Source organism: Alternaria burnsii (assembly GCF_013036055.1).
Source record: "Alternaria burnsii strain CBS107.38 chromosome Unknown 746, whole genome shotgun sequence".
NCBI lineage: Eukaryota > Fungi > Ascomycota > Dothideomycetes > Pleosporales > Pleosporaceae > Alternaria > Alternaria burnsii.
The window spans coordinates 91,834-115,610 of record NW_024066109.1 but is presented as its reverse complement, the minus strand read 5'-3'; the positions used below and the strand labels follow the sequence as shown (position 1 = coordinate 115,610).

Below are 23,777 nucleotides of genomic sequence, written 5' to 3'. Positions count from 1 at the left end.
GAGCGCGGGAAGGCGCGACGCTTGGGCACGAAGACACGTGAAACGATCAGGGCAATTCTTGTGGTGAGTGCCCGTAACTACTACTGCATCTACCCCGACCCAGGCTGACAGTGCGACACCGATCATTGTTCCTTCGCGTATAGCGGCGAAAGTTGGGGGCCAGTATCCACGACCCAATCGTCAAAGTGTTTCAGTCTGTGCCGCGAGGATGCAGAATGCGCCTTTGGTTAGGCTCACCGGTTTTCATACTGCTGATTATTAATTACCACTGCTTGAACGATGCGACAACAGGCTGTGACCAAAGGAGTGGCTGTGTCATATAGGATCGAGATGGCTAAAAGTGATTCTTGTCTCAGCCTTGCGCGTCCCTGCCTTGGCTTGTGGTTCTTTCGAAGGTATATATCCTAGCCTTGCCACAGTACGCAGTTTTGGTAAACATGGCGTGCAACAGCGATTGTTTCTTCGACTGCACGCAGACGCCCCGTGATCCGTGTCCTAACCCTGACATCTCTGGAATTGGTGTAAGTCTGCAAAAGGCCAGGGTCACGTAGATTGTGCTAATGACTTCTAGGTTCTCATTGGATATACAGCTACTGCTGGAATAGTCGTCTTGATTCTAGTATTCCATTACCATCTCGCACATGACCCGACAAAGGACCCTTTTCGCGAAGAGGGCGCTTCTGGACCTCGTAACCCACGGCCAAACCCGGTAGATGTCGCATATCTCAGTCTTTCATCCAGAGCCCGAGCACGGCTGAGGCCACGCCAAACTCTACCGAAATCAAAATCGTATCCTCGTTTAGAAGCAGCTTTTACCAATGTATGCTTTTCCCTCTTTCAAATTTCATACTTGCGCTAAGAGGACAAAGTGTGTCCAATCAATGAGCGACATTCAGATTCTTACCGGTACATCGATTCTTATTAGTGCTTACGTACAGCTATCATGCGGTATCTCGGTATTCCACTGGCAAATTATCGTCTTGCTGGCTTGGTTCTCGAGCATAACTCATCTCTCTTGCCTCACTTTCCTCCGCAACTATCTATATAACAGGCCCACGGAACGAGCGTGGAGGTTGTTTGGCATGGGTCTGATGTTGTTAATGCTGATTGTCGCTACGATACCGACGGGTGGCTATAACACCCTCGAGGGTCCTTTGCCTGCAGACTATGCGATTTGCTGGTTGCGAACTATCCCGAGCTCATATGATGTGGTAGCTACCCTTACGTTTTCGACAATGCTGATATCTGTTATTCTTTTGGCCCTAGGCTTTATTTACCGAGTCATTCGGCTGCATAGATCGTTGTCTGTTCTCATCATCGGCCGTGGAAGAACAATCTGCAGTGAAAGAGCTCGCTATAGCCTTCGTCTACTTTATACAAAGATGGGTCTGGAGACCTCAGGCTTGATATTCAAGCGAATGTTCCTTTATCGACCGCTTCTGGCACTTTTTCTTACTGCCCGAGCCTTGTTAGATCTTTGGAACTCTATGTTCATCGAGGTATGAAGCACTTGAACAGGCATGATTGATACTGATCTATCAAGCAGGTACTCTGGATGTCAGGAAGCTTTTCCTGGGGTCTCATCAAATTGCTGAAAACAGTTCAAGTAGAAAGCGGAGGTTCTAGGGATTGGTCTTTCGGGCAGGTCGTTCCTCTCGTCCTCCTTGCAGCCCCCTTAATTATCATATTTGAGTCTTTCTTCAAAGGTATATCTTTCTCTTTTCTGGTCAGTGGACATGAGACTGACTGCCATAGCCCAACAACCCAAGAACACACTTTCGACAGCGCTTGTGCATTTTCACACAGGCTATTCCCAGTTTGATCATGGAGATATCTCGTCAGATACGCCGCTCGAGGCACGCGATCATCCAGATCACGATTGCTACCAGGAATCCAACTGGAGCAACTCATTGATCTACCTTATGGTCACTTTTGCCATCGCCGCTACAGTGCTGCTTCTGTGGTTTAGTAGTCGGCCCAATACCCAGTTGATCTCCATACTTATCCCTACAGAATTAGTTGCAAAACTGGAATCTCGAAATTTCTTCTCATACCCTCCCTTCTATATAACTCTATCTATCTGGATGTTCATCATGTTTTCTCTACTGATCGAGGATATTGGTTGTGCGCAGCAGAATGTATGGGAATCCTTTGCAGGAGTGACACGCCAAAGAGCAATCCAGAGTTGTAGAGTACTTCTTTTTCTTCTCAGTTTTGCTGGTTGTTTCAGATCTCTCTTTCTGGATGATCAGTTGATTCTGGTCTGTGTTTTTAGCACAACCGCGGCCATTTACTGCGTGTTATCGATACTGGTTTGTTACACAACGATTCGACGCGGGAATGTATTCCAATAACTTAGCAACAATGGTATTCCAAAAGAACCGCAAGTAGACAAAATCTCTAGTTTACGAAACCGACGTCATCGCTCCGAATCATGATACTAGAACTGGGCATGATAGAACCATATGATTTTCCAACTCCAACTTTGCAAACACCATCAAGGTAATTGTCTACAAAACCTCCACTCTCTCGATCACTTACTTTTTGGTTGTGGTGAAAATTTAGACTATCTCTAGAATATACTAGTCTTTAGTGAACCTCTTGCACTGTCGAGGTTGGAGTGTACATAATAGCGTAGTTGTAACAAGGATGCAGGAGTACGGGAAGGTGCAACGCGCAATGCTATTTAGCATCTGCTATACCTATTAAAGTCAACTCGCCTATCCTCGAGCAAGATATTACGTCGCAACACTGCTTGCTGGTAGAACCCAAGTAGTTGCGTAACAAAAATCTACGGCAAAGTCTGATCGACGTGCAGAGGGGAGATTGTTGTAAATGGTGAAGTTACATGTGAATATGGTACACTGGAAGTGAGATGCAGACTATGCTAATGAGGGGTGGTGTTGGTGAATGGATTTCGGCACCCCACCATCTCATAGCATTGGTATGTAACTTTCCTTTTCAGTATACGTTGATACCCGGTGGGTGAAATTATGGACCAGAAAAATCATAAGATGTACTCGGCCTCATATTGAGCTCATCGGCTTCGCTGGACCATGACCACCAGACATGACGCAATCTGACTGCGGTGAGAAGATGAGATATCGCCGCGTTGACGACTGAAATTGAAGTCTTGACTTGGTATCCGTTCGCTGGCGAAACGATATTGAGCCAACCCGACATGAGCGGGTAACTTGTAGTGGCGGTCAGCCTGACGGTTGTTATCGGAGGGGTACTGAGGTTTGTCAAACAGCGACAACCGACACGCGACGTGCGATGTTACACATCTTCACGAAGCGGTCCGAACAAGACTGCAACACCAACGTCACGCATCCAGCTCTCGACAGCCCTAGAAGCCATTGAGGCTTCGCGAACTACGGCACGTCTTCCAATAGCGGGCAGGGCGATGGAAAATTCGCCGCTCTGGAGTCCGGGCCCCACGCTCGTTGAAGCCCTCGCCGCTAGTTGTTGGCCCGAGCCAGGTTCCGTCCCCGAGATTACCCGACCTAAAAATGGCGGACCCTGACAATGGTGGCTCGCAGAAAGGAGAGGCGTGGGAGACTTGGGCTGGAAGAGGCATGTGAACACTTGTACATCCCCACAGTGGATTTTCCATGTTGAATTGACGGCTGCGGGCTGCCAGTAGACGCGGTTCCGTCAAAGACTATTCATTTTGTGGCTGCTACGGCAACGCTTGTGGGTGTCCGTTGGGAAACGTGAGAGAGGTAGTTACATTGTTGTTCTTGTCAGGTAGTTCTACCGGCAGCGATCTGAACATGTTCAGAATCAAGTGAATCACAAAACTTATCATGACGACCCTATCGTATTCACTTTCTCCCACACTCCGCGTTTCCGAGGTGTTGATGAGGGAGCGCTCGGGATAGCGGGCAAGGGAACTAGCACGTGATGGGTCTAGTGCGACTTAGCGCAGCTGGCAGAATTTGTCGCAGCTTCGCTACAAATACACCTTTCCTCCCTCAACGCAGCACCAGCATCTGCAACCTCACCTTTTTCAACCAATCTCCCCTCTACACGTCTTCAAGATGTCGGGAAAGCAGCAAGACAAGAGCATCATGGGGATGCCCGTACGTAACCCGCCCTCGGACTCGGCCAGCTGTTCAGTTCGACAACCGTGGAGCCAGCAATAGTTGCAGATCTATCTCAATTGCATCAATGGGGTTTTCTCCAGCAAATTGGCAATGTCATGAGATGGACTCAACTTTGCTGGCTCTGCGCGCGTTGGCTGGGCTGTGTGGTTGGAGTGCGTCAATTACTTGGAACTTGGGCTAACGATCAAATCAGGGCTTCGTGGTCGACTTCCTGAGTACGTTCCATCACCATCGACAACTCCATCAGCACGAGTGCCATTGGCATTTGGACATGATGCGAGCACCATCGACGATTTTCTGCGTCCGTGACAGATACTAACAGCTTATCAGTGGGTGGTGTTTCCGCCGCCGTCTCGAAGACCGCCGCCGCTCCCATCGAGCGTGTTAAGCTCCTCATCCAGAACCAGGTGAGTTCTTCCAACAGGACCCCGCACATCAACAATGTCTAATCCACCCCGCAGGATGAGATGCTTAAGTCCGGTCGTCTCGACCGCAAGTACGACGGCATTACCGAGTGCTTCAGCCGTACCGCTAAGAACGAGGGTGTCCTCTCCCTCTGGCGTGGTAACACCGCCAACGTCATCCGTTACTTCCCCACCCAGGCGCTCAACTTCGCTTTCCGCGACACCTACAAGTCCATGTTCGCCTACAAGAAGGAGCGTGACGGTTACGCCAAGTGGATGGCTGGTAACTTGGCCTCCGGTGGTGTAAGTATACTCGCTCAATGCTTGTCAGCACACAATCTAACAACAACAGGCTGCCGGTGCCACTTCCCTCCTCTTCGTCTACTCCCTCGACTACGCCCGTACCCGTCTTGCCAACGACGCCAAGTCCGCCAAGAAGGGTGGTGAGCGCCAGTTCAACGGTCTCGTAGACGTCTACAAGAAGACCCTCGCTTCCGACGGTATCGGCGGTCTCTACCGTGGTTTCATGCCCTCCGTTGCTGGTATCGTTGTCTACCGTGGTCTGTACTTCGGTATGTACGACTCGATCAAGCCTGTCCTCCTCACCGGTGCCCTCGAGGGTAACTTCTTGGCCTCTTTCGCTCTTGGTTGGGCCGTCACCACTGGTGCCGGTATCGCCTCTTACCCCCTTGACACCATCCGTCGCCGCATGATGATGACCTCTGGTGAGGCCGTCAAGTACAAGGGTACCATGGATGCCGCCCGCCAGATCGTCGCCGCCGAGGGTGTCAAGTCTCTCTTCAAGGGTGCTGGTGCCAACATTCTCCGTGGTGTTGCTGGTGCCGGTGTCCTGTCCATCTACGACCAGGCCCAGCTCATCCTCTTCGGCAAGAAGTTCAAGGGTGGATCCGGTTAAGCGCCTTTCTTCCCTCTTCGATACCCCCAACCTGCGTTTATGTGGTGGAAGCAGCTAATCGCGACGTGAGAGATGGGGATGGGGTGTACGTGTATGAGAACGACAAGAAGCCCTGCGGGCGGAAGGTTGTTCTTGGTAACGAAAAGCACGATCCCGGGGTGGTAAAACACTCTTGTACTTTATACATTCACACGTCATATCCGGCTTGCAATGCTTTTGTCTCTTGCCTGTACTTCCTCTTTTCATCGCTTGGTGCAATGGGGAAAATAGTGGTCTATAGAAAGTCATGGGTTTCTTTGTACGCAAAACCTATCTCCACTATTGAGTGACGTTTAATACGAGTTGTGATATAGGAGCAGTGCCGCACTGCTCCATCTGCTGCCCCTGCTTGTGCCACCCCTCATCTACCCAAGCACACACTCAGAATCCCCCGCCATTCTTCCCCTTGACCGCCCTCCAAACACTCTCCTCGCCCTTCTTCAGCGCCTCACCCGCTTTATTCAACATACTCCACGCCTGCGCCCCAACACCTTCACCCTCGCCATCCCCGCCGGCTCCACTCGGGCCACCAATGCCTCCTCCAGCCGTGTACGGCGCATTATCCGGCGCCTGAACATACCCCGGCGGGTGTTCCAAGCTCGTCCTCGTAGGTTGTGCTTGCGCTGTATCAGCTGTCTGGAACGGGCTCGCTGCCGGACCGTAGTTAAGGACCGTAGGGCCTGGTTTACTGGCCGCCGCCGACGCCGAGGGAGTGGTGGAAGTTGTAGTTGAGCGGCCGGCTAGCATGGAATCTGAAGGAGGGGGGTGACTGAATTGTGGTGGTGGTGCTTGTCGCGTCTCCGTTGTGATGACTGTTGCTGTTGGCATGGCAGTCGCACCGGGTTGGGGCGCTGCTGGTGTACTGCCGTCACTATAGTTCTCGCTCATTCCTGTGCCTGTTGGTGCGGCGGGGCGGGCGCCGGGTTGGGGAGCAGGCGGCTGGGAGGAGACATGTTGTGTTGTTGTTGCTGGGGCGTAGGCGGGTGTTGTGCGTGTGGGTAGTGGATTGTTGTGAGAAGTGTCGTTGGACGAGGCTGTCGAAGGAGTTATACCGTCTGCTTTGGCGGCGGCGGTCGTCGAGGTGGGTGCGATTGGGGCGTTTTTGTGGATGGGGATCGGGGGCATGTTTGGGTTGGCTTTTATAGATTTGCTCGCGGAGGGAGTTGATGGCGGCTTTTGCTCATGTAGAAACGTACGCTGTGCGTCAGAATGGGTGAGTATGACGGCGTAGTGATTCGTGGTGACGAGATGATGACTTGCGAGGGTGTTCGTCGAGGGCAGAGTTTGTTGAGTAGCTAGTCTAGATTTGTGAACACGTTGTGAGAGTTGTTTGTTGCTGCCTTGTGCTATGTTCTGCTATCCTCTCTCTGGCGTGCTATTTGGTTCAGCTGTTCGAGGTGGTTGCTGCTTTGGGCGATGATGTCACTCTGGCACGTGAAACCTTATTGGGTTCTCTCATCCGTGAAACCTTCTTTAGACGTCTGCAGCCAGGCTTTCAATATCACTAAACACCGTCTTTTTCAATGTGATGCACCTGGCGTTCATCTGGCCGGTCGAGCTTTGGTTTCTTTGCGCTTGTCTCACAGTATGATTGTGACATGTGTACAACCTGACAACAAGCTGTATGTGCTGACACTTGGCTCTCCCGGGCTTTATCTGTATGAGAGATCACGCAATCTGATATGAGTAGAACCATACCTCTTTCCTACTTCTCCTTTATCCCATTCATTCAATAAGTGGCTGTGCCGCGCTCCAGGGAACGGTTGTTCGGCGCAGTCAAAACGTCGCCGAGAAGTCCAAGAAAAGCTTCGCATCCGTTTCGTCCCTTCCTCGATCCTTTCCTTTCATGCTGCAGGGAATTCTCAAGTTGACTCTATTCATTACCATGGCATCGGGCAGCAGCATCATTGTCTGCAACGCCGTGTTCAGGAGCTGGAACAAGTAAAGGGCCGATCGCGATAACGATCAACAAGTCCAGACGCTTCTGTAAAGACAAAGATTTTCCTACAATCTCAAGGAAGAAAAAAAAAGGAAAAGTTGTGCACACAACTACCCACGTCTCGATAAATCAGCCCAGTGTTCCTACAATTCAAAGGATCGTATGTTGTCAGACGCCTGCCTTTCACATCGGTCAGCCCTGCATCCGCATCCGGCAACCCACGCCATATCGAATGGTGTGGTACACCAGATCCATATTATCAAGATTGAATACATGCATTGGGAACGTCTCCGTATATTTCATACATGTTGTTTACTGATCATTCACGACTCAAGCCGCCCCATCCACCAGTCGATCGGTCACGATAGCAGCAAGCGCCCGCCATGTCTCCACAGATTCTATAGCCAAGACATTCCTGCATGTGCACAGTTACGATGCCCGAGTACGCACTTGTTTCGAACGACATCCTTTGCAATTTTATATCTTGAGAAGTGGAGTTATCCGCCGCCGTTTCGAACCCGTTTTGGTTAGTCGTTTCAAACAGAATCCTTCCGCATGATTGCCAAGAACTCTTGACATGTTCGCGACGTTTGCCCGTCACACGGTACCTGGCTAGGGAAGAGTGCTCACCCAAGATCGTGAGTGACAGCCCATGTCTTCCGCTGTGGTGGGTCGCCCAGCGGAGAGGATTGGTGCGAAGAGCTTGAAACAATGTGCCCCCAGCGCGTATGCCTTCGGACGCCGGCAAAGGCTTGACCACGGCGGCGGGGCTACTACTAACGACCAGCACCCGATGTGGACAGACGCTGAGTTATATATAAGGTCCTGTGTATCCTTCCCTTGGAGTTTTTGGCAGCAAAGCTCTTCCATTCTTTTCTACACCAACGACTCCAGTCCTTCACTTTTTCCCTTCACGTTCATTTTCCAAGTTCACCAACAAAATCTTTTTCGACAATGAAGTTCTCAATCATGTCTCTCGGCCTCATGGCCGTCTCTGCTCTGGCAGCACCTATGCCATCTCAGATCGCACCCAGGCGTGACGGTCTCACCAAGCGCGCCGCATCCCTGGAGGATGTCGCCACTACCGGTTTCGCTACCCAGAACGGAGGTACCTCTGGAGGAAAGGGAGGCAAGACCATCGAGGTCAGCTCCCTTAGCGAGTTGGAGTCTGCTGTCAAGGGCGAGGATGCCGCTATCGTTCTCATCACCGCTCCGATCAAGGGAAGCGGAGAGAACGTCAAGATTGGCAGCAACAAGTCCGTCATCGGAAAGGACTCTTCCGTCGTCCTGACCGACTTCACCCTCACAGTCAAGGCAGTCAAGAACGTCATCCTCCGCAACTTTGCCGTGGAGAAGGTCGTCGGCGGCGATGCCATTGCCATCCAGGAAGCCCAGAACGTCTGGGTGGACCACGTCGACCTCTCTTCCGACCGCGATCACGACAAGGACTACTACGACGGTCTCCTCGACGTTACACACGCCGCTGACTACGTCACCATCTCCAACAGCTTCATGCACGACCACTGGAAGTGCTCTCTAGTCGGCCACTCTGACAGCAACGGCAGCGAAGACAAGGGCCACTTGACCGTCACCTACAACAACAACTACTGGCTCAACATCAACTCTCGCGGCCCTTCTTTCCGCTTCGGAACTGGCCACCTCTACAACAACTACTACGAGAACGTCTCCGATGGCATCAACACGCGCCAGGGTGCCCAGCTCCTCGTCCAGAACAACGTCTGGGTCAAGGCCAAGAAGGCGCTCTACAGCACCGACGGTGGCAACGCTGTTGCCGAGGGCAACGACTTTGGTGACAGCGAGAACACTGCTCCTAAGGGCTCCCTGTCCAAGGTCCCGTACGAGGTTCCTGAGCTCCTTGAGGCGGCTGCTGTCAAGGCTGCTGTTGTTGGCACTGCTGGTGTTACCCTCAAGTTCTAAGCGATGGAGAGTGAGTGTGTATTATAGGGTATGCGCTAGAAGGGATGTGATCTTTAGGATTTTGGAAAATCAAATCCAGGGATATGTGAATGAGGATGGAGAAAAGGGTGTTTTAACGGCTTCAAGTGTAAATATTTTGATAGCTGATTTCTTGTATATATGGACGCTGTGCGGACAATTTTTTCAATGAAAAGGACGCTTTTTGTTGCAGTTTTATTGGTGTCATCTGCTTATAGGTGTTTACTACTGATGTCATGTTCGCTGCATACGACCTCTAACAGCCGAAGTTTGCTCCTCACCATCATATTTTAGAAGGGGTGGTTCTTTGCTCCGCGTGTGACCTAAGAACCGGCGTTCCTGCCCGTAGGCACTGCTCCAAGTGGTATCGAACACCTGCGTAAACACGGTATCCTCCATAGAACCATCATCTAGCGTCGTCGGCGCGGCAACTACTTTTGTATTCTCCTGGCCTTCTAACACTTCATCGATACTGACTCGCCTGCGCATATTGTAGTACCTCGGCCGGTGGTGCCCGTTCGCGTTCACACTTGACTCATTCTCATTCTGATCCACGGCATTCGGCATCATACCCTAGAATTCTACTTTCGAGCCTAAGGCGCTCATATAGGACAGTATCTCTGTAGCGAAGTGCTGCATAATAATTCGGATTGCCTCGATGTACTCGTCGGCCAGTTGCTGTCCGAGTGCACCAAAGTATCGACTAGCACGAAAGGCCAGACAGGGAAGGCGCAAAGTTGAGTGATGACATAGGTAGGATTCAAAACATGCAAAAACTTCTGATATGTGCGACAAGACGTTTCCGCTATGGGTGGGTAGGTGTTCAATACTGCCAAAATCAGGCCCCCATGTTACCTTCCAGCCTTGCAGCCATGCTGCATATGCAAGTCTGCACAGCCCGTGCTAGCGCATTTTGCTCAGCCTCAGTACGGCAGCCTAGATGATAAAACATACAGCTCTTTAGCCACTGCGCCAGCCTTCCAAAACCACAAATCACTGAAATTGTTCTCAAGCTTCTATCCCATCTTGTTCGTCATGGTTGACTCTAACCCTCACTCGCCTCCTCCGGACACAGGCATTTGTTGGGAATGCAGCAGCATCCCCACCTCATCTTTTTTCGAATCTTGGGCATCGCTCCGCGATATGCGATCTGGAGGCAGTGAATTGTTATTTCGTGGCACTTGGGATGAAGTTCCGAAGGGATGTGCCTTATGCAACAGTTTGATGGCTTACATGGGGGTCCCTAGCGGATCTGAAGACGACGCAGGCGATTCTAGAAGATTAAGAAAGAAGCATATAAGCAGCTACTGGACCTCTTTGGAGTTCCAGGGAACAAGTTTTCCATGCTTCGCGATCTTCACCTCGGCAAAGGATGCATATTTTGCTCAGAGCAGTATCCTACGATCAGTGCCAACAAGTTTGGGTGATATCATGCTTGCGAAAAGATGGATATTCAAATGCTCGCAATCGCACGAGGAATATTGTGGTCAAGACAGTCCTTCTGGTTACCCCTTGAAGGTGATCGATTGTGCTTCAAGAAAGCTATGCGAAATTGCTCCTGGAACACCGTATGTCTGCTTGAGTTATGTCTGGGGCAACGCTTCTGTCGCCCATGAGATCTCTTCGGCCCTCTCGGGATGCCTGCCCAAGACCATAGAGGATTCAATATGGGTCACGCTACAATTAGGGTATTCATATATATGGATCGATCGATATTGCATCGATCAACGAAACGATGCCGAGAAGCATCACCTTATCAAGAATATGGGCGCCGTGTATGGAGGAGCAACGCTCACAATTATCGCTGCAGCAGGGGAAAGTCCGCATAGTGGTCTTCCTGGTATCAATGGAACACCTCGACGTCTGCAGTACAGTCATGCAGTAGGGACATCAGGTCAACGGATTATCAGCCTGGAGGTACCCAGAACTGAAATACAGAACTCGTTCTGGAATACTCGTGGATGGACATTTCAAGAGCTGGTACTATCAAGACGTCGGTTAGTCTTCACAGGATCACAGATGTACTTTCAATGCAACAGCATGCATGGCTTGGAGAATCTACCTTCACGGCACCCGGCCTCACCCAGCCCTGATCCTTCCCTGGAGGCAGGAATTTGTCACGATGATCTCATAGCGTTTCCAAATCTAGATATGAGGTCCACAGTACAGACGCTCTATCTGCAGATTGAGGAATATTATGACAGGCGCCTGTCATTCCGCGAAGATTCCATCAAAGCTGTCACTGGCATCATAAATGCTTTCGAATTAGGAAAAGGTAATGATCGAATACGTGCCACTCAAGTATTTGGCTTGCCGATATTCTATAACCAGACGTCGCCTACTTTCTGCTTGCCATCGGAGAAGAAGTGTAATCTTACAGTTTTCACACCAACTTCAACCTTCGCATATAGTCTAACCTGGTCTGCGATGCTGAACAAGGTTACAAGATATAGTGGTGTCACGGATACTCTCTTTCCATCATGGAGCTGGGCTAGCTGCAAAGCCAATCGCGCTCGAATGAGTTCTCGTGGACTTACCTGGCAAGATCCACTAGTGAGATTTTCCTGCGAAGGAAGTTTGCAAGTTTGGATTCATGACGAGAGCGGAAGGAGCTTAGAATTGAACCATTACATCAAGACGTTGGGCCAAGAAGACGATAGAAAGCTTGTGCCAAAGATTTCTATCAGGAGCTGGGTGGTCCCATGTGAAACAAAACTACTTGGGAATGACGGGGCTTTGGCCTGGGGTTTCAAGACGAGGGATACCATCATGCTAGATAGTCCATGGCATTCACAGGTCTACGGCCTGGCTGCGATATACCTTGGAAGCGACCCGTCATTGAGTGACACCGACGATGAAAGCTGGATAGATGCAGTGTTACTGGTAGTAAGGAAGGTCGACGATTCGACATGGCGCCGGATCGGTGTGCTTCGATGCTCTCGTAAGAGAGTTTCGCATAGGGAAAGTACTCTCGCCTGGTTCAATCGTATCAACCGAAAAGGCGGCTGGGAAATGCGCACACTGTGTCTGGTCTAGATGAACAAGCTGCGAGGGCCTATACTCATAGTTTAGTACCGAGTATCCGTTGTTGCAATAGTGAAGGCCTGATCGATTAAGAGAAATGTGTCTGGTCTAGATCACTGTATTCCAATGAAGATGAGAATGCTCTGAGCCTGTGGGTAGAAAGGGCGAAGAGCATCTTGGAACGCTGAAAAATGGCTGCCCGGCGCTCGAGCGAGAAGGTCAGGACCGCGCCGCCTACCTCCAGCGACACTTTAGCAGACTTTTCGTCGAAAAAAAAAAAACGCAAGCCATCAGGCTTACGAAAGTGATAGGAAGGGCGGGGTGAAATCGAAGGAAACTCTTGCTTACCCAACCCCACCGTGACACCCACCTGTCCAACAGTTCTCCATCTTCCACCAGTCTGGACTGCGCAGAATTTGACCTGAATGCCAGATACCAGCTTGGGCATGATCGCTCTATCTCGTGTCCCCTTAAAGCGCACTTACCGCATCACCCATCAACCAAACATTGAAGTCTAGCTCACCGACAACTTATTCATCGCCTTCCAACCACGCAAAAGTCCATTTCAGCGACCCGGTAAAGAGAAGTCAGGACTCAAAGCCCAATAGTCGCGGCCATCGCCTTTCTATTTGACTACCATCGCCGCTTATCGCATTACAGTCACGTTATAAGCAGAAGTCCAGACGTCATATCTCTTCACGACCATGATGCGCTGGCACGCCGTTCATTCAACAATATGCTACCTTCTCGCTGTGCTTCTCGTGGGTTGCATGCTCTCGACTGCGGCTTACGGTCGCCAGAAAAGCCTGCGTATCCGGCAACGAAGGATTAGAATTGGAGAGATGGAAGAGAAGCCTGAGACTGAGGAGAGCACGTATGAAGAGCCAGGAATGAGCGAGAGGAGGGTTCATTCGATCAACGCATTGGACTTGAAGGACTGCTGTGTAGTCATGTAACGGAAAAACAATCGCGTATGCCGCGTTCCGTATTCTCATTGATCACATCCACCATCACATCGCACTACTTATCAAATGCGCTCAAGTGCCATCCAAGGTGCAGAAATCACTTTGGAAAAGCCTTAGGGCTTTTCGTACATAACAATGCACTTGAAATCCTAATGGAACTTCTAATTTCTAGACTTTTGATTCGTGGTTTTGATCTAATTACAATTGAGATGACAGAGACATCAACGCTCTGCTATAGCCATGTGCGACTTTACTATCTAGTGAAAACATCCAGGACTTTGAAATTATCCTTAAGAAAGCGAAAATACAAGATTTTGCCCACCGTTAACAGCAAAAGTGCCGTTACTAGTACTAATAGCTTGTCCATTCAATTTCCAGGTCGGGTCGTCACCGCAGGCGGGTAGAGAAACAACACCCTTGGTATCAGCAGGGCTCTCGATCGTTAGGTGGATAATTTGCCCCTCAGTCGCATTCCACGCAACGTAGATACCACCATTTGGCACAGGGATTGTGCCAGCTGCCCAAGACAATCCTAGAGTCATTGGCGAAACCCGCCACTCCTGAAAACCAGGTTTAGTAGCTGTCGCACCCAGTACGTAGGTACTGAGTTCGCCTGTGGGTCCAGACGCCCATGCGTGACAAAGGCTGGTGATTGCTCCTAATCCAGGTCCGCCATTTGCGTCGAGGGTTTCCCAGAAGCATCCGGTATAGTTCGCACCAGCGGGATCAGCCATCGGGTACCATAGAGAATGCAGCAGCTCGTTGGCGACCGTTGCGTCTCCTGCAGCAAACGCTGCTCTGAGATGATAAGCTGAAGCATATGGGCTGATGAGTTTTCGGAAACCGGCAGCAACGGTACCGTTGGAGAATGCTAGAGGCCCGCTTGGTGTGGAAAGTTCTGACAAAGTGCTCAACACTTGCGACGAAGTGTGATTTGAGTTCGTTACTCCTGCAAGGATGGCAAGGGCGTTACTGTCTTGTCCAAAGCTATTTGTTAGAGCTTCAGAGATATAAAAGGCTCCAAGTTCGTTGTTCCAGAGATGGGTGTTGATTGCTGCACGGAGTGCATCCAAACGAGACCGATATGTAGTTGTATTGACACCCGCATCATCTAACATGGTGAGAGAGGACTGGAGCGCATAGGCGTAAACCATGTTGAACTTGGTCACAACGCCGCTTTGTGAAGGGTCGTAATAGTTCCAGTCGCCACCGAAAGCAGGATTAGAGATGTTGAACAGCCCGTTACCAGGAAGGACCTGAGAATCTGCCCAGTCTAGCATGCGAACAACTTTGGGTGCCCACTCCTTCGCAATGCTCGTGTTTCCTGTATACTGGTAGAAATTGGCGACTGCTGTGACCATGTTGAAGGAGTAGCCGATAAGTCCAGTGATATTGCTCTCGAGGGGCTTAGAATATGGCTCCTGCTGGATTTTTGCCGTCGGACTGAAGAAACCGGGTGTCATCTGCGAGGAGCCCAATAGCTCTAGAGTCCCCATGATGTATTCAACACCGACCGTGCTAACCATGGTAGAGCCAACAGCAACATCAAGATCTCCAGCGTAAGAAATACGGTCGCGTTTCGAACCATCCACAGCGGCGGCGAGAGGATTAGTGCCCATGAGAAAGTCCGGAAGGAACGTGGTGTCGGTCAGCTGTGTCGAGTATTCAAAGTTGACTGCTGGGCTAGCCAAGGTGAAATTACGGAACATTGCAGACTGACCAAGAGCAGCACCTAGTCCAGAGGAACCGTAAAAAGCGTAGGTCTGCGAAAATTCCAGTACCTTGATCGAGCCGACGTAGATGGAGATTGACTCAGCGTTGATAGCAGCCTTCACATGGTACCAGTCCCCGACCGTGATGTTGGCTGGCAGAGTAGCAAACGCGAGGAAGTCGACACTCTCTGAAGATCCCGAGTTCGCGCTAATCGATCCATTGGCGATGTTGCACCAAATATAGACACCATCGTTCAGCGTACTTGCGAGAGCAGAGAATGAGAAACCACCAGCGATAGGTCTGACGTCGAACTCGATCTCGTACTCCATGAGTGACGATGCAACGACACCGGACAGGCTTTGTGGCGCTAAACTGTGCACCAACGATCCCTCGGAAGATACTTCCCAGAAATCAGGAATGGAACGTGCAGGAATCTCGTTCATTTGGATAGTTCTTGCGCCCACGTTCCAAATCTGATTGATTCGGTCATCGGAACACTGAAAGGACCCAGGAAGCGAAGTGATGGGCGTTGTGGAAACCGATGGTCTCACGCCCACTTTGGCTAATACCATATCGCCTGGGGTCAAGAGAGCCAACTTTTGGTAGCGAAAGCCTCCCTGGATGAGTCTGTTCGTTTTGTTCGTTGGCTCGGTAATGTTGTAGTTATTAATTCGATAGGTATCCATGGCAGCGGCCAGTCCAAGCGGGCCATCGCTCTACAAGAATCAGCTAGTTGTACACGTGTATTTGCTTTTGAAAGTCTTACAGTAGGAGAACTCAGCAAAACAGCAAGAGATTCGCTATAAGTAATCTGGAGCCTTGACGTGTCGCCGCTAACACTAGTAATCTCGAATGCTGGGAAGCCTTCAACGTTGGCGCCATAGTCGAGGATTACTTCAGATGTAGATGAGTTGCCTTTCAGGGTGATGGTACTATTAGAACCAAGAATGATAGTTATTGGATCGCTGGCTAATCCCTCCGCAGACGAAGGACCCAACCCAGCTAGCACATTAAGTCCTAGAGCAAGTGTGAAGAGGCGCATCGTACCGGTCGAATTAAAGGTGTTATTGTGTGAGTTTAACGAGAGTAGGTGGTCACGAAAGGTCCGTACCATAACCGTACAAACAGGACTTTAAGGTCATATAGACGTTGAGAAACGGCATGTGCCGGATCGATCTACGTGCTAAGTTGAAGTATTACCCGTAGTAGCATGCGAACGAAATACGAAATACGAGATACGCAACGCTAAGGCCTCAGCGTAGACGAAGCACTACTAGACTAAAGCATCTGTTATGTAACGCCTGACTTGGGTCTGTTGCAATAGTAACCTACTATTAACTGTTATGGTTCTATCCTGTTTTCTTCACCGTCATGATCATGCACCGCGCATTACGCGACAATGCGAAATGCCATGACAGGTATGGCAAGGCTTGGGAGACATACACAAAGAGAGTCCCATATATCTTTATACCAGTAGGTCGCTCCTTAGTTTGTACTAGCCTGAATACTAATCAGAGATAGGGTGTCATTTGAGCATTATACAGACGCTTATAGTCGCGACCTGTGCGTTTGGGTACATGATGGAGATATCGCCGAGAATCTCTAGGCTCTAGCCTACAACAACGGGTTCTAGGGGTACTGCAACAACTGTGTCGTTTGTATAGTGCAAATATTTACATTGAAAGGATCCTACGACTTTTGATACGTAATAATACAGTTGACATCCCAGGCATCCACAACCCCAACTCCCCTCTCATCTATCTGACCAGCAAGAACAATCCCAACGCCGGATAAGTCAACTGGAACCAATCCGCCTCGAACCCGCCCACAGAATCAACCCGATACCCCACCTTCTGTCCCGCCTCACAAGGAAATCTAGCAACGTTGTACTGACTCGCCATTTCAACAAGTGGTACAGTACCAATGAGACTAGTGTTGCCGATACTCTGCATAGACACAGTATCGGGAACCTGATTGATGAGTCGCGATACACTGACACCCCCTGGAGATCGAATATGTACAGGTGCCATTTCTGACATGGGGAAGGGCGGCGGTATGTGTAAAGCTAGCGTACAGGCTTTGCCAGCAAACTCAGGACGAACGTCGTAGACGAAGACTGTTGATATAGTAGGCGATAGCTGGACGGTATATCCATTGCCAAAGACTTTAGTTGGGTCCGTCTTGTCGACAGGAATGAGTTGGTGCGGATACTCGAATGGTTCTTGGAGCGAGGTAAATATTGGTTGCGGTAGACTTTCAAGATGAAGAGGCGTGGATGAGACCAGCGAGGATATCAAGATTGAACTCTGAATTGTTGGAGTTGGCCGATCAAAGCTGATTACTGGGATGGTGACGACTGTGGGCTGGGATGTCGGGGCGTCTACTTGCGCTGTAACATATTAGCTTCTGATTGTCAAGTGTAAAGAGTCCCTCAGCCCTCTTACTTGACCCAATATTTGTTGGTGTCCCAATACGACTGCTGCTACTTGAAGGTTTCTTCGCATACCCATTAGTCCGTGCAGCCCCGCAAGGAGCAGAAACGGAGCACAGGCAGTGGCAAGAAAGCGACAAGAGCACAGACGGGGTATACAGGACCGACAACAGAATGGGTGACAAGAAGAGCATGGGAAGGTACTAGCTTACCTTGTTGCAAGTACCGGATCCGCTCTCACAACCGGTACCGCAGTGTCCGGCAGTGTTTCCGCACCATCCGTACTGCGAGCAGCAGTTACCGAATGTCGAGCCAGTGCAAGTAGCGCCTCCCTGAGACCCGCAAGTACCATCAGTAGAAACCTTCTTGGTAGGAGCCGAGGTGGAGCCTCCGGAGGTTGCAGGGCAAGAAAGGTCGAACAGAGGCTTGACCGCCATGAGGTCACCTGCAGGCTTGATGCCGAACGAGGGGACGGGGTTGCCGTACTGGACATCCTGGAGGATGTAGTACCACAGGTTAACGTTGTCCTTGATGAGCTGGCAGGTCACATCCTCCCAGTAGATGCGGGCATTAGCCGCACTGGGGACACCCTGGTTGAGTGTCTCGCCGCTAACGGGCCACCCGGTCTCGGTGACCCAGACGGGCTTACCCTTGGCTTGAACCTGGTGGTAGGCGTCGAAGAAGAGCTGGCTGCCGGACCCGACGTTGTTGTTCATGGTGGTCTGGAAGTAGGGGTAGGCGTCCATGCCGATGAAGTCAACAGCGTCGATGACGGGGTTGTTGGTGGCGTTGACGTAGACGGTCCAGGTGTCGACGTGGCCGATGGGCTTGCCCTCGAGAGGAGTACCCTTGATAGCAGCACGGGTTTGCTTGATGTAGTTGACGAGCTCCTGGGGCTGAGCACCGGCGCCAGACTTGTTCTCGATACCGGTTGGAGTGATACGGTAGAGGTCCTCGCTGCCGACGGAGATACCCTCGACCAGGTCGGTGAAGGCAGTGCCGTACTGGGCAATGGCGGCCTTGAGAGCAGTAATCTCGTTGTTGAAGTTGGCCTGACCGGCGGAGGCCCACATGCCGAGTAGGAGGTTGGTCTTGGTGTTGATAGCAGCCTGGATAGCCTCGATGACAGTGGTCTGGGTGCCGTGCTGGATCATAGTATACAGACGGGCGCTGTTCCATCCACTGGTGCCAGGAAGCTGCTTGGCGGCGTTGAATTCATATTCAAAGTCGACGCGCGTCTTGGCCTGGTTGTTGTTGAAGTTTGCGCCGTAGTTGAAGCCCTTGATGGCAGCGTTGGCCGAGGTCAGAAGACCGGCTGTGGCGAGGATGGTAGAGGAGACGCGCATGATTGTGGTATTAGGTACAAGAAGACGATATTAAAAGTGTAGAATGAAGTCTGGAGAAAGGTTGGAGAAAAAGGCGTGCGTGAGAGATGTTAAGGTGGGCACAGCGAAGTATTTATTTGCCAGTGACGTCTTGCGGCTTCTAGACGTCGCTCCCGTCGTAGGTCTTTTCATCGGACGTGCATTAGCCGCACGGTCAAAGCAAATTAGTGCCATCTCGAAGAAGCAGGAACGCGGATGCCGGCGGTGATCCCCATCCTTGTTCTTGGTTAAGCAATCTTGGCATGCACCACGACAATCCTTTTTCTTACATGCGTTCACCCATTACATCCCATCGTTTAATACTGCTTTCATGGCGCGATATCGATTGAAGAAGCCTTCCAAGCCTTGTAGGAAGCCTGATGCGGCAAGACAAGGAACGACTGTTTTGCCCCGGCCTCGCTAATCATTGGTCCATGTGGAGACGGCAATACTCAACAGCCTAGCAGCGACGTCAAGCCCCCGGTATAACGTCGTATCCGGATAAAAATAACTCGCAATCGACAACATCCCCGCTGCGGGAGATGAGCTGCACATCTCGATTATCCTGCGTGCAACATGGCACATGCAAGATTTATCGAAATACGTCGATGCCTGAGTGGCTGTACTGATCAATAGTTTTCTTGCTAGCGAGTGCGACTGCAGCATACGAGTGTCTAGTCGACACATGTCCTCGTGTCATCATCACTTGACGTCGCGCACTACCACGGTTGGTGATTCGTTGTAGACAGGACGGCATCGGGGCTGTCGTTCATTCATGGCCGAGATTCCAGAATGTGGTGACGTGGATAGCGCTGCTGGTCCGAACTCAGGAGAAACGGTGCGGACGCCAGGGATATTCGATCCGAGCTATGACGCGCATTATCGGCTTTCGATCCGCGGATGGTGAGGCGAAAACTCCATGTCAACATTGGGACGCGTAGTCGATGCTGGAAAGAGAGAGTAGGATGCGGAGCATTGCTCCAGCCGTTTGGTCTCTTGGTTGGCGTTTCGATCCGGCGCTACATGCGCCAATGTCGCGATTCGGTAGCGCTAAGCTTTTACCCCTATTAGAAGTTTGGTATGGAGACGGAAGCTTGATCACTCAAACAGGCACTTGGAGCACTCTGCGACATGTAGAAATCTAGAAGGTAGCGTGTGGGTATCGTGGCTGTGAAATCCTTCGCGAATGCCCCTTTGTTCCGCCGGGAGTCCAGCCACGGGCACGGTAATGAGGGATGGACCGTTCGCCTTTATGAACGTCATGGCCTGACATTACCGAGACTCGTCTCTAGGCTACGTGAAATGCCCAAAGAGCCAGCCGACCTTGGCTGCGAACTTGCAACAAATTATCGTACCACCTAACATCGAAGCGTGATCTGGCACAGAAACACGTTACGAGCACTGGATGAGTCCTCAGGGCAGCGCAATGACACAACCATCGTTGTCAAGCTCAGTAATGCGATTATGAGGGTTGCAATATAGTGCCCCGAAATATTTGAGCCATTCATTTGTAAGACAATTCTAACGACCGTCAGTTGGAGTTTGGCGGCAAACCCAGCAAGTCAACGGAATCATCGATTATATCAGGACGTTAAGCTCCCATCAAGATACGTCGTGAGCGATTTCTTAGAGCCGTGGGAAGCCATGGCTCATAATTTCACTTGTTGTCAATGGATGGTGTCGTGAGGTACCTGGCAGAGCGACAATAGGCCTGAAGGTAATGTTGGAAGTTTTACTTTGACTCCTTGATCGTGACTTTGAACGGACGACTCGACGTAGCAGTTGCAAGGCAAAATGAAATTGCCAACAGTGGGAGCAACGGTGTTGATGAGGAGCGCGCATTCGGATTACTAGCTCAAGGTCTTGGCATCCCGCCCTAGCGCGACCTCGCGGCTCATGTTGCCTGAAGCTCTAGCTAGAGAAACATCCAAGTCGCCAACGACAAGTCGCCAACACCTCACCACCGCCTTCACCCCTGCAACTTACAATTCTCTTCCTGCGACTTAGCACAAGTCTCCACCCGCAACCTTCTTCGACTTCTCCGCATACACCGCCGCCATGGTACGCTTGATTGAACCCCGCTGGAGCTCTTGTACTAACATGACCAGTTCATAGCACGAAGCGAATATGGTAAGCTCTCTAACAGCTTTGAACAAGAGGACGTGTGCTAACAAAGTGTGACAGACCGTGGTATCAAGTTCGTCCACCCCTCGTCTCCCACAACAAGCCCGCCCGCTCACAAACACACAGCACCTTCTCGCCCGAAGGCCGTCTCTTCCAAGTCGAATACTCACTAGAAGCCATCAAGCTCGGCTCAACAGCGATAGGCGTGCGTCTTCTCTAAACCCATACCCATATCCATACCCTGCTCTCTACAATCCGCCGTTAAGCCCGAAAACCAACTCACAATCCCCAACAGGTAGCAACAGGCGAAGGCGTAATCCTCGGCGTAGAGAAGCGCGTAACCTCGACCCTCCTCGAGACCTCCTCCGTGGAGAAGATTGTCGAAATCGACCGCCACATTGGCTGTGCCATGTCGGGTCTGCAGGCCGATGCCCGCAGCATGATTGAGCACGCGCGTGTGGAATCCCAGAACCACGCTTTCAACTACGCGGAGCCGCTGCGCGTCGAGAGCTGCACGCAGGCGATATGTGATCTGGCGCTGAGGTTTGGTGAGGGCGCCGAGGGCGAGGAGAGCATCATGTCAAGGCCGTTTGGTGTGGCGCTTTTGATTGCGGGATATGATGAGGACGGGCCGAGTCTGTATGTCACGCACACAACATTTGCCCCGCCTTGACAAACACACTTCCACTCCTACTGTGCTGTCTACAAGGAAGAAACTAATAGTAGTCACAGCTACCACGCCGAGCCCTCGGGCACATTCTACCGCTACGACGCCAAAGCCATTGGCTCCGGATCCGAGGGCGCGCAGGCCGAACTCCAGAACGAATTCCACAAGTCGCTTACCCTGCCTGAAGCCGAGGTACTTACGCTCAAGACGCTCAAGCAGGTCATGGAGGAGAAGCTGGATAGCAAGAATGTGCAGTTGGCGAGTGTGACCAAGGACAAGGGATTCAGAATCTACACTGATGAGGAGATGGCCGAGGTTGTTGGAAGGCTGCCTACAAACTAGACAAGAGGTCTGAGTTTGGTCTCTGGAAGGGGGGGCGGGCATAGCCGCAGGGGTGGAGCTTGAGAGATGGATGGCCCCGGCTGAAGGAAGTCTGGTAGATGGGCATATGATAGCATCTCGAGCCATGTGCTTGGGTGATGTGAAAATGAAGCAATGACCAAACATGTCTCGGACCCTACGAGTGGCAAACTGTCGTGCAAATCAATCTTGTCATAAACGCAATCATCATCATCATCATCATCATCATCATCATCATCATCATCATCACAGCAGTCTCAAATCATGATAAAGGGCACCAACGAAACAACCCCAGAACAAAGACAAAAGCGGTCTAAATTTCCCTTTTTTCGCAATGCCCATGTAATTATACAGTCCCGACTTTAACATTGCCTCTCTCTCTCCTCATATTCCCCTTTGCCCAGTATCTCGAGCAAAGTAAGAGAGTAGAAAGCTCAGAAAGGGTTATCCTCGGGCGGTATCTCGTGGGTGAAGAACTTGTCGAGAACGGGAATCTTCTTCATGATGTCGTCGCGTACCTTGGGGACCTCGGCGAAGAAGAAGAGGGCGAAGAAGCCGGCTACACCGCCGAAACCGGCGGCGAGGACACCGTACTTGGCGGCTTGGTTGAGGGTAAGGCCGTGGTAGTTCTTGGGGATGGTGTATCTGTGGGGAGCGATGCTGTTAGCTTCAGCGCAGTTGAAGGGGGTTGGTATGTGAAGGACGGGTGTAGTGGGTTGACGTCTTCCTCCTTCTTTGGCGTATGGGTTTCGGTGTAGAGCATTGAATGCTGATGCCATTGCTCGTGCGAGATCATCGCTGTGTATCCTCCTCTTCTTCCCACAGCTTTCCCTTGTACCAATGACAACATTCCTCCAACCTTGTCGTCCGCAGTCCGCCCACCACCCGTCTCCCACGCCATTGCCGTGTGTCGTAACATGAAAGGAAAACCAACTTACTGAGGGCCGAAAGGACTCCTGTACGCCTTGTACGGGCTGCGCATGCTCTGTGACCAAGTTGATTAGCTTCCATTTTCCTTTCCTTGTTTCATTTCGTCATCGGCCTTTCCAGCGTCCTTTTTCCCTTATTCCTCTTCTCGCTCCAATTGCGCGCGCGGAGAGGGTAAACACTTACGACGGCAGCGGGCGTCTTGCCATGGTGGCCGAAGGATGAGACAGACATCTTTGGCGGTCGGGTTGGGGTGTACGGTCGCGCGTGGGTGTGGATGTGGGTTTGGTAGGTGAGGTTGATGGCGGCAGAGAAAGCGCGGGATCGCTGGGCTTGGCGGAGTTGGGAAGTTGGGCGAATCAGGTGAGGCGGGATTTTGCGGGTGCGGCGTCAGCGGCTGCGTTTTTTGACGGTTCGGGGAGAGGAACATCAACGTTTGTTCATGGTTTGAGAAGAGTGGTGCATGTCCCTTTTCTACCTCCTTGCAATGAAGTCCTTCATGTAGGGTTTGTTCGATGGTTTAATCGTGAGTGGTGACATGGAAGCAGGACTCATGCGCCATTCCCTGTGACGAGCGAAATAGGTAGCTAAAGGCAGTTTCTTTCGTCCTTTACGCATTCGATGGACAGTCTGTACAGAAGCAAATAATACGATGCAGACTCGGAACTACGATCCTTGGGTTTGTTAGATTGAGAGAACGCTCACGCCACAGCCTCTTTCCTAAATTGTCTTTTCTTCCTCTGCTAGTGATCAAGTCTCGTAATGAAAGATTGGAATGACAGAAACGATACTCCAGGCAACTACCTGAAGCTAACCTTACTCGACTTGTTTGCCTCCTT

The 23,777-nt window shown here is 51.0% G+C and overlaps 9 protein-coding genes across 9 annotated transcripts; 4 read left to right on the top strand and 5 right to left on the bottom strand.

The window, feature by feature from the left end:
- Nucleotides 1-437: 437 nt before the first annotated feature.
- Nucleotides 438-5,429, top strand: GT037_002604 (carrier protein; the record flags this gene model as incomplete). The annotated part of the gene is made up of 9 exons (XM_038927651.1): nucleotides 438-521; nucleotides 572-820; nucleotides 1,547-1,706; nucleotides 1,756-2,138; nucleotides 3,951-4,085; nucleotides 4,303-4,324; nucleotides 4,440-4,516; nucleotides 4,571-4,816; nucleotides 4,866-5,429. 9 exons carry the CDS (start codon nucleotides 438-440, stop codon nucleotides 5,427-5,429), a joined length of 1,920 nt encoding a protein of 639 aa, XP_038788929.1.
- Nucleotides 5,430-5,849: 420 nt separating this feature from the next.
- Nucleotides 5,850-6,593, bottom strand: GT037_002603 (uncharacterized protein; the record flags this gene model as incomplete). Its single annotated transcript, XM_038927650.1, has 1 exon — nucleotides 5,850-6,593. One exon carries the CDS (start codon nucleotides 6,591-6,593, stop codon nucleotides 5,850-5,852), a length of 744 nt encoding a protein of 247 aa, XP_038788928.1.
- Nucleotides 6,594-8,361: 1,768 nt separating this feature from the next.
- GT037_002602 (polysaccharide lyase family 1 protein) lies at nucleotides 8,362-9,345 on the top strand (the record flags this gene model as incomplete). Its single annotated transcript, XM_038927649.1, has 1 exon — nucleotides 8,362-9,345. One exon carries the CDS (start codon nucleotides 8,362-8,364, stop codon nucleotides 9,343-9,345), a length of 984 nt encoding a protein of 327 aa, XP_038788927.1.
- Nucleotides 9,346-10,398: 1,053 nt separating this feature from the next.
- On the top strand, nucleotides 10,399-12,399 carry GT037_002601 (uncharacterized protein; the record flags this gene model as incomplete). The annotated part of the gene is made up of 1 exon (XM_038927648.1): nucleotides 10,399-12,399. The coding sequence occupies one exon, from the start codon at nucleotides 10,399-10,401 to the stop codon at nucleotides 12,397-12,399; it is 2,001 nt and encodes a 666-aa protein (XP_038788926.1).
- Nucleotides 12,400-13,642: 1,243 nt separating this feature from the next.
- Nucleotides 13,643-16,107, bottom strand: GT037_002600 (glycoside hydrolase family 78 protein; the record flags this gene model as incomplete). Its single annotated transcript, XM_038927647.1, has 2 exons — nucleotides 13,643-15,781; nucleotides 15,832-16,107. 2 exons carry the CDS (start codon nucleotides 16,105-16,107, stop codon nucleotides 13,643-13,645), a joined length of 2,415 nt encoding a protein of 804 aa, XP_038788925.1.
- A 715-nt stretch (nucleotides 16,108-16,822) lies between these two features.
- On the bottom strand, nucleotides 16,823-18,842 carry GT037_002599 (glycoside hydrolase; the record flags this gene model as incomplete). The annotated part of the gene is made up of 3 exons (XM_038927646.1): nucleotides 16,823-17,454; nucleotides 17,510-17,561; nucleotides 17,709-18,842. 3 exons carry the CDS (start codon nucleotides 18,840-18,842, stop codon nucleotides 16,823-16,825), a joined length of 1,818 nt encoding a protein of 605 aa, XP_038788924.1.
- A 2,076-nt stretch (nucleotides 18,843-20,918) lies between these two features.
- GT037_002598 (proteasome subunit alpha type-5) lies at nucleotides 20,919-21,993 on the top strand (the record flags this gene model as incomplete). The annotated part of the gene is made up of 6 exons (XM_038927645.1): nucleotides 20,919-20,921; nucleotides 20,969-20,990; nucleotides 21,045-21,057; nucleotides 21,111-21,189; nucleotides 21,280-21,623; nucleotides 21,717-21,993. The coding sequence occupies 6 exons, from the start codon at nucleotides 20,919-20,921 to the stop codon at nucleotides 21,991-21,993; spliced, it is 738 nt and encodes a 245-aa protein (XP_038788923.1).
- Nucleotides 21,994-22,445: 452 nt separating this feature from the next.
- On the bottom strand, nucleotides 22,446-22,790 carry GT037_002597 (cytochrome b-c1 complex subunit 10; the record flags this gene model as incomplete). The annotated part of the gene is made up of 1 exon (XM_038927644.1): nucleotides 22,446-22,790. The coding sequence occupies one exon, from the start codon at nucleotides 22,788-22,790 to the stop codon at nucleotides 22,446-22,448; it is 345 nt and encodes a 114-aa protein (XP_038788922.1).
- A 13-nt stretch (nucleotides 22,791-22,803) lies between these two features.
- Nucleotides 22,804-23,147, bottom strand: GT037_002596 (uncharacterized protein; the record flags this gene model as incomplete). Its single annotated transcript, XM_038927643.1, has 2 exons — nucleotides 22,804-22,996; nucleotides 23,125-23,147. The coding sequence occupies 2 exons, from the start codon at nucleotides 23,145-23,147 to the stop codon at nucleotides 22,804-22,806; spliced, it is 216 nt and encodes a 71-aa protein (XP_038788921.1).
- Nucleotides 23,148-23,777: the final 630 nt, after the last annotated feature.